This window comes from Mytilus galloprovincialis, chromosome 4 (genome assembly GCF_965363235.1).
Source record: "Mytilus galloprovincialis chromosome 4, xbMytGall1.hap1.1, whole genome shotgun sequence".
Taxonomy (NCBI): Eukaryota; Metazoa; Mollusca; class Bivalvia; order Mytilida; family Mytilidae; genus Mytilus; species Mytilus galloprovincialis.
In genome coordinates this window covers 40,459,637-40,468,892 of record NC_134841.1, presented here as the reverse complement: position 1 = coordinate 40,468,892, position 9,256 = coordinate 40,459,637, and the positions used below count along the sequence as shown (strand labels likewise).

Here is a 9,256-nt window from a genome sequence, read left to right as displayed (position 1 = left end):
CAGAAAATCAAATGGTTGCTGCCTAAACACTCGTGTTTGAAAGACTTGCCTTGGAACTAGACAAAAAATAACAAGATCCTCTGCATACATGAGGCACTCAATTTTGCGGTCATTTATATCAACAGCATCTAGGGTTTCATTTAATGCATCCGGTTAAATTCTTTTATAAAAATCTTAAAAAGGTTGGGATTCAAAATATCCCCTTCGTTTACTTTAATTTGGGAATACAAATTAGAAGTAAGCACATTATCTATTTTCGCACATAATTCACTTTTATTATACATATCTGTCACGATTGCATGGAAATTACTACCTATGTTTGGCGGCAAAAACACACGTTTTTCAAAACGATGGATGTAATAAGGCAGCAACCATTTGATTTTCTGGGGGGGGGGGGGGGGCCGGGGGGGCTATGGTTTTTTTTTCTGTGCAAACTTTTTTTTTCGCCTTCGGCGAAGAACAATCTATTTTTTTAGCGACAAACCGAAAACAATTTTTTTCTTTCAATTTTAGCATTACATATAGTGGATGTTGAGGGTGAAACAAACAATTTTTTTTTCTCAGGGTCCAAAACAAATTATTTTTTTTCACCAAAACCTGGAAACAAACTTTTTTTCCAAAAAAAACCATAGCCCCCCCCCCCCCCCCCCCCTCAGAAAATCAAATGGTTGCTGCCTAATGAAAACGGAAAATATCGATCTTCAATCGGATTTAAAAAGTCTATATATATATATCGATGTAGTTTTAAAAAGATTAATCTTATTTGAATCGATCTTTTTTCAAGGTTTAAATGTTTAAATCGATCGCTTTTGTCAGGTAAATGTTAATATATATTCAGATATGAAAATAAATCTGCGCATGTTCGGCGTGTTTAAAAATGATGGATGGAATACGAAAAGTAAACATAGATTCGCCTATTTTTTTATTATCTTCTAAATCAATAAGTTCTATTTGTTTGCTGCAAATCCTCATCTTCAAACGCATTGGCCGTTCGTTATTTAGCGATAGATATATAGTTTACACACATATCTTTGTTTAATGACTTGTGATGTACTTATATTAGACTCTAATAAATAAGTATCACATAAACTGTTTCAAATCCCACAATCACGGGAATAACTAAGTTCAGGTGCATGCATGTTTTGTTTATCAAATGTGAATCAAACCTGAAAATTCGGTGTAAACAATATTTTTTTTAACTCGCAACTCGACTTTCTTAACTCTCAACTCGACTTTTGTAACTCGCATCTCGACTTTTGTAACTCGCAACTCGACTTTTGTAACTCGCAACTCGACTTTTGTAACTCGCAACTCGACTTTCGTAACTCGCAACTCGACTTTCGTAACTCGCAACTCGACTTTCGAAACTCGCAACTCGACTTTCCTAACTCGCAACTCGACCTTCCTAACTCGCAACTCGACTTTTGTAACTCGCAACTCGACTTTCGTAACTCGCAACTCGACTTTCGTAACTCGCAACTCGACTTTTGTAACTCGAAACTCGACTTGCTTAACTCGCAACTCGACTTTCTTAACTCGCAACTTGCAACTCGACGATAAGAAACCCTCTTGATTGTCAGTGTGAAGGTTTTCGTTGTATGCTCTGTTTGTCATTTATTGTGAGTAAAAACGTTTATTACGTCCTTGTTGTAAGCAATAGGTCAACTATTTTTGGTATATGAAATGATTGTACGTCTTGTTGAGTTCATCTGACCTTGAACTCAATTAAATGGTTGAAATGTGACAGTCAATTTTTAGTTTTCGTTGATATACCGTTTCATACAAATACTATACGGAATAGGTAATCTATATTTAGTTGATTGAAAGGTGTTCATGTCTGTATACATGTATTAACAAGATGTTAAGTTTATGTAATACTTGTGGTATACTCTTTATCTTAAAGACTTTCAACATGAATCCAATCATCATTAGTATCGCAGACGGGGTATTTCAGCTTTTGCACACTTCTTTATTGGCAGAATAAACACCAAAAATGATCAGCAAGATGAGATCCACAAAAAGGTCAACATCGCCATATTTGACGCATCATTGGAGTTAAAAGTTCTTACGCGTTGTTTTCCCCCGCTCTTTGTTTGTTATCTCCAAACTATGATAGATAGAGAAACTGGACATATTGAAATTGTTACGAAAGATTTTTAGTTCATTATAGAATATTGTCAATCGTTTCCTGACAGTGTTAACCTCAAGATGACGGTTTTACTCCAAAAATAACTCCAAAAATTATTATCTGACAGGTCTCTTGGTAAACTTTTTAAAACGTCAAGAAAAAATAATTAGCAAAAATAATTAGCAAGATATATACTACGTGTATCCACAAATAAGTCAAATGACCAAATAATAATTTTACTGCTTGTATAATTTATATCCAATAAAAGACCATTTTTACCCATTTTAGCATTTTTGGATTTTTCTGGGAATAAAAACTATAATCGACACATGTATATAGAATACATCGAAATCAGACTCTTCAGAGTATCCTGTTTGAATTCTTATAGACATTTAGTCCTTATTTGTTATAATCTTATAGCTGACATTCAAACCTATTTTAAAATTGATAATTGTTTTCTATTCAAATCTATTAGCTAGGTGCTACTGTTGTAGCGTGACCTTTAGTGCAGAAGGCCTTTGGTTAGATCCCCGACAGGATAAATAAACCAAATAATATCTTTGTTATTTGCTCCTCCGTTTATCACTCAGAACCAATGAGTATAGGAGCAAACTTTTTAAGACTGGTTTGCCTGTAGAATATAACCCTTAATTAACTGATCTATTGAAAAATTAAGCTGTGTGAAGTTTTTAATTTTAGAGGTGACCCAAAAATAATTACTTATATAATACATATAAATTATATCCTCATTTTTAGCTCACCTGGCCCTTAAGTGAGCTTTTCTCATCACTTTACGTCCGTCGTCCGTCGTCGTCGTCGTTAACTTTTACAAAAATCTTCTCCTCTGAAACTGCTGGGCCAAATTTAACCAAATATAGCCACAATCATCATTGGGGTATGTAGTTTAAAAAATGTGTCCGATGACCCGTCCAACCAACCAAGATGGCCACCATGGCTAAAAATAGAACATAGGGTTAAAATGTAGATTTTGGCTTATAACTCTGAAACCAAAGCATTTAGAGCATATCTGACGAGGGGTTAAACTGTTTAACAAGTGAAGATCTATCTGCTATAAAATTTTCAGATGAATCGGACAACCTGTTGTTGGGTTGCTATCCCCGAATTCGTAATTTTAAGGAAATGTTGCCGTTTTTGGTTATTATCTTGAATACTATTATACAAAGAGATAAACTGTAAACAGCAATAATGTTCAGTAAAGTAAGATCTATAAATAAGTCAACATCACCAAAATGGTCAGTTGACCCCTTGAGGAGTTATTACCCTTTATAGTCATTTTTTACCAATTTTTCGTAAATTTGTGTAGTCTTCTACAAAAATCTTCTCCACTGAAACTACTGGACCAAATTTAACCAAGTTTGGCCACAATCATTATTAGGGTATCTTGTTTAGAAAATGTCTGCGGTGACCAAGCCAACCAACTAAGATGGGCGCCATGGCTAAAAATAGAACATAGGGGAAAAATGTAGATTTTGGCTTATAACTCTGAAACCAAAGCATTTAGAGTTAAATTGTTTATCAAGTCAATATCTATCTGCCCTGAATTTTTCAGATGAATTGAACAACTGGTTGTTGGGTTTCTGCCCGAAATTGGTAATTTTTAAAGAAATTTTATCGTTATTGGTTATTATCTTGAATACTATTATAGATAGAGATAAACTGTAAACAGCAATAATGTTCAGCAAAGTAAGATCTACAAATAAGTCATCATGACCAAAATGGTCAGTTGACCCCTTTAGGAGTTATTGCCCTTTATAGTGAATTTTTTACAATTTTCATTAATTTGTAATTTTTGTAAATTTTTACAAAATATTTTCCTCTGTAACTATTAAAGGGCCAAGTTTATTATAGATAGAGAAAATTGTAAGTAGCAAGAATGTTCAGTAAAATAAGATCTCCAAACACATCACCATCATCAAAACGCAATTTTGTCATGAATCCATCTGTGTCCTTTTTTAATACATGTATGCACATAGACCAAGATGAGCGACACAGGCTCTTTAGAGCCTCTAATTTAGAGAATACATTCGGTAACAGCTACAATGGTTTAGTTTAACTTTGTTGTCTATTGCTGATATCATTTGACTGAAATACACAACACGCTATACATGATGTATCAATGATTTTAGAAATTCTTTTAGGTAGAAAACAGATTGAAGATCAAGTCCAAACTGATTGTTGTTTATGAACATGTCTATCAAATTAAACGGTAAGCTTAAAGCTGCGTTTAAATATACTATTGAAAATTCAATATTTGGGTTTATATTAGAATGTGTGTTGACAGTTTTTATTCAACCATGCACCTAATCTTTGCAGTCGTTTAAAGGTATGTCGTCGTCGTTGTCGTTTCCAGTCAATTATACCATGCATATAAGTGTATGGATCTTCATGAAATCGGATCTTAAGGTGCCATACAAAAAAGAAAGGTTAGGATTGATTTTGGGGGGTTAATCGGGCAAACGAATAAAGTCTTTCTTGTTTCAGACAATAACTTGTGTATAAGTTTATGGATTGCTATGAAATTGTTCTATACCTCAAAAAGAATAGGTGATATTGATTTTGGGTGAAGTGGTCACAACAGTTCAGGAATCAGGGGCCAAGAAAGTGGGAAAATCCAAGGATTTTCTTATACCACAATCGTCAGAAACCCGCTAAGCTGGGTTACATTTAACCACAATCCAAACTCAGAGCTATATCAAGATTGAATGTTGTGTCCATACTTGTCCAAAATTTTCAGGGTTTGATTTCTGCGGTCGTATTAAGCTGTAACCTGCGTAGAATGTAACTTTCTATGCTTAAACATGTGATGATTTAACTAGTTTTCATTGATCACAAAGCAATAAATTTTATCAAGCAATTTGATGAAGTTCGACTATAAACATCTGTAAATTTATCAATGGCAATATAAACTGTTCAATCTATCTCTGAAACAAATAGCTTCCAAATTAGTATAGTTATTTTATATTAAATCAAACATGGGGATTCAATAGAATTTTCTAAACGCCATGTAGATTTAGTTTTATAACAATTGTTTCATTATCTTTTGTATCGAACCATGCTCAAATTCGATACCATCTGTTCCTACCTAGACTACGGTTAATTGATGATCGAACATATATATATATAAACACTTGAATTAATTTATGACTGGTTACATTTATTAATAAGACCTACACCCACGAAATCAGATATTCTCTTTTACAAATTAAAAATGTCACCGGTACAATTTCATCTGTATGAACGATTTATTTTAATGGTGTAACTTGATTGCTGATGTGGCAGCAGTCATACATAATTTATTTGTAGCCTTACGTTCTTCGTGTATCTTGCACTTAGTTTGGACGGCGTCACGTCTCAAAAGAAGCTTACCCCTCGACGCTCTTAATCTCACTCCTTGTTGAGTTCACTCGATTCCTTCATGTTTATTTTGATTTGTATGTTCTGAATGTTTTGTGAAATTAAAACATCGTTAGAGAACAATTTACTTTTGGCTCTTACTTACTGTCTAATCCCGTTCTGTTTGGTATATTTATCATCTGATTTTAGTAGGAGATGCTCGAAGGGTTTAACTTTATTTAAAGAACAGGAACTGCTGATGAGCACCTGCATGAGTTCACTATCGATATTTGGTGGTGTTCGTGGTGCCCAATTTTTAGTTTTCTATGTATTGTTCGTAGATTGGACCTCATAGGGCCGCCCTCTTTTGTGGGAGCGCTCCCCCTTTAGGTCAGTCTGCGCCCCCTTCCCTTATGAAAAGTTCTGGATCCGACACTGTTGGTGCTTTTCTTTTCGTCAAAAGTCATTATTTTGGGAATAGTGTTCAATGCTTTTCTGACTTACACCAAATGAAGAAGGTTCATATCCCAAGCCTTGTCATGTGTTAATGTGTCTGGTCAATGTTGGGAACCTCACCAGTGGTTATTTTTTGGTTTAGATTGAGGAATGTTTTCTTCATGATCAAGAGTATTGGTACATATAGTACCGATGTTGATAGCAGATTAAGAACGCTTGTAGTCCTTGTTTTATTTATTCACAGTGTCATAATTTTATAGTATACTATACATATCTTATTATACCCCACGCAACGAAGTTGCGGAGGGTATAATGTTTTTGACCCGTCCGCCCGTCCGTCCGTCCGTCAGTCCTGTTTCTTGTCATCGCAACTCCTCTCAAACCACACAACAGAATTTCACGAAACCTTTTCAGATAATAAGGACAATGCCATACTATGTAGTTGTGCATATCGACGGGAAATTGTGATTCAATTTTTTTCTAGGAGTTACGCCCCTTTGAACTTATTTACTTTAATGTACTACTGCAACAGTTTGTCATCGCAACTCCTCTCAAACCACACAACAGAATTTCACGAAACCTTTTCAGATAATAAGGAAATACTATGTAGTTGTGCATATCGACGGGAAATTGCGATTCAATTTTTTTTCTAGGAGTTACGCCCCTTTGAACTTATTTACTTTAATGTACTACTGCAACAGTTTGTCATCGCAACTCCTCTCAAACCACACAACAGAATTTCACGAAACCTTTTCAGATAATAAGGACATACTCTGTAGTTGTGCATATTGACGGGAAATTGCGATTCAATTTTTTTTCTAGGAGTTACGCCCCTTTGAACTTATTTACTTTAATGTATTACTGCAACAGTTTGTCATCGCAACTCCTCTCAAACCACACAACAGAATTTCACGAAACCTTTTCAGATAATAAGGACATACTATGTAGTTGTGCATATCGACGGGAAATTGCGATTCAATTTTTTTCTAGGAGTTACGCCCCTTTGAACTTATTTACTTTAATGTACTACTGCAACAGTTTGTCATCGCAACTCCTCTCAAACCACACAACAGAATTTCACGAAACCTGTTCAGATAATAAGGACATACTATGTAGATGTGCATATCAACAGGAAATTACGGTTCAATTTTTTTTCTAGGAGTTATGCCCCTTTGAACTTATTTACTTTAATGTACTACTGCAACAGTTTGTCATCGCAACTCCTCTCAAACCACACAACAGAATTTCATGAAACTTTGTAGATAATAAGGACATACTATGTAGATGTGCATATCAACAGGAAATTACGGTTCAATTTTTTTTCTAGGAGTTATGCCCCTTTGAACTTATTTGCTTCAATGTACTTCTGCAACAGTTTGTCATCTCAACTCCTCTGAAAACACACTACAGAATTTCATGAAATTTTGTAGATAATAAGGACATACTATGTATATTGACAGGAAATTATTATTCAATATTTTTTCTTATACAATTTCTTTTTCTTATACTTATTTAATTTCTCCAATGACAATGTGGGGACGTGGGGTATGTGAGCGTGCTCACTAAGGTTCTTTAATTAATAGACAAATTCTGAAACTCAGTGTTGTAAGTTAGTTGACTCATAATTTTTTAGCAATAACATACTCTTTAAAACAAACACCGTTAAACGACAGGTACTCCCTCGGGCTCCTTTGTTAAAACCTGTTGCTATATATGGTGGTGATTTCAGTTTAATATAACCTTAAATTTTTTTTTCCAGGAAAAACTTCAATCCGATACTTATTTACAGTAGCAGCATTATTTTGCGTATACTACATATACTTGTACTTTTCACGTTGTGGAAAAATTCTTTTCGATGATTTTATTGGGAAGCCGCGACCTAATTTTTTTTGCGTAAATTTCGTAGGTGGGTTAGCCAATCATATGTTCCAGTATGCATTTGGTTATGCCATGGCGGAAAGTAGAAACAGTCAGCTTATAGTGCAAAGAACCAATATGTTAACACAATACTTTGATATAAGTTCTAATACTTTTGAAGACCATGGTTACAACAGTGAGACATGTTGGTGTTTCCGGACGAGGGAGAATGATAAAAACTGTGGTTTCGACGAAGGTATGGACAGGTTACCTTTGAACGATTTATCGATAATTGGTTACGTCCAGTCTTGGAAATATTGGAGAAAAATTGAAAATAAAGTACGAAAACTATTTACTTTTAATGATAATATTACGATCGAGGCTCAAAATCAGCTGAGAAGTATTCTGACTCAGAAAAATATAAAAATAACCAAAGATCAAGTAATTGTGGGCGTTCACATAAGAAATGGAGATTATACACGAAAATTTGGAGGGTATGGATATAACATTGCACCAAAAGAGTATATATTCTCTGCGATGAAATATTTCAAAGAAAGATTTATTAATCCATTTTTTATAGTGTGCACGAATGAAGTTATATGGACTAAACGTGTGCTATCAGGAATGACTGATGTTTATATAAGTGAAGGAAATTCGGCTCCTGTAGACATGGCATTATTATCGTTGACTAACCATACGATTATGACAGTTGGAACATACGGCTGGATGGTAGCATGGTTAACAAGGGGGATAACTATATATTATAAATACCCGTATGTACAGGGATCAGAGTTCGCATCCCAGTTTCATTCCAATTATTCTGATCATTTTTATCCAGGTTGGATAGCCATGGAATAAAATCTAGGTGGTAGATTCATTTTACATCGAAATTTATACACTCTTTTGTGGTTTAAACAATGCTTCATTTTTCAAAAGTCCACAAATAAGGGGGTTGGTAATTTTAGAAAGAAAGAAAAAAATATTGTTTGCTATTAAAGAAAGTATTTTTTGTTTTGTTTTATATATATATATATCGTTTTCTAGCATTATGCCCCTTTAAAAAAAATTCCTGGAATTGCCCCTGCGTTTGAATAACTTTGACTCTAAGGTTTGGTGCAGATCGTATTCCCGTTAGTGTGTATTCAGTTTTACCTGAACTTTCAAATGAGGAAATGCTGTCTCAAGTATTCGAATTTTTCTTGTAAAAATTGTATATAGATCTAATTGTAGTATGTATAGTATATGCACAAGTCGTGTAGAAATTGTAGGAAGACCTAATGTGAGGTTCAGTGTGGTGTCTATCGGGTTTTATATAATCTTTTGGATTAATTAGTATGTCCAGTCTGTGTGAGACGATGTGATTAACTGCAGGTCATCGTACAGGTGTCTAATGGGTTTTATATAATCTTTTGGATTAATTAGTATGTCCAGTCTGTGTGAGACGATGTGATTAACTGCAGG

At 34.4% G+C, this 9,256-nt stretch overlaps 1 protein-coding gene across 1 annotated transcript in view; it reads left to right on the top strand.

Moving 5' to 3' along the window:
* LOC143072143 (galactoside alpha-(1,2)-fucosyltransferase 2-like) overlaps nucleotides 1-8,824 on the top strand; it is a 16,385-nt gene extending 7,561 nt beyond the window's left edge. Inside the window, exons 3-4 of the mRNA XM_076246956.1 lie at nucleotides 4,288-4,355; nucleotides 7,698-8,824. Of these exons, the coding sequence (XP_076103071.1) occupies nucleotides 4,331-4,355; nucleotides 7,698-8,653 (981 nt within the window). The 5' untranslated portion in view covers nucleotides 4,288-4,330 and the 3' untranslated portion in view covers nucleotides 8,654-8,824. The remainder of the gene's footprint in view (nucleotides 1-4,287; nucleotides 4,356-7,697) is intronic.
* Nucleotides 8,825-9,256: the final 432 nt, after the last annotated feature.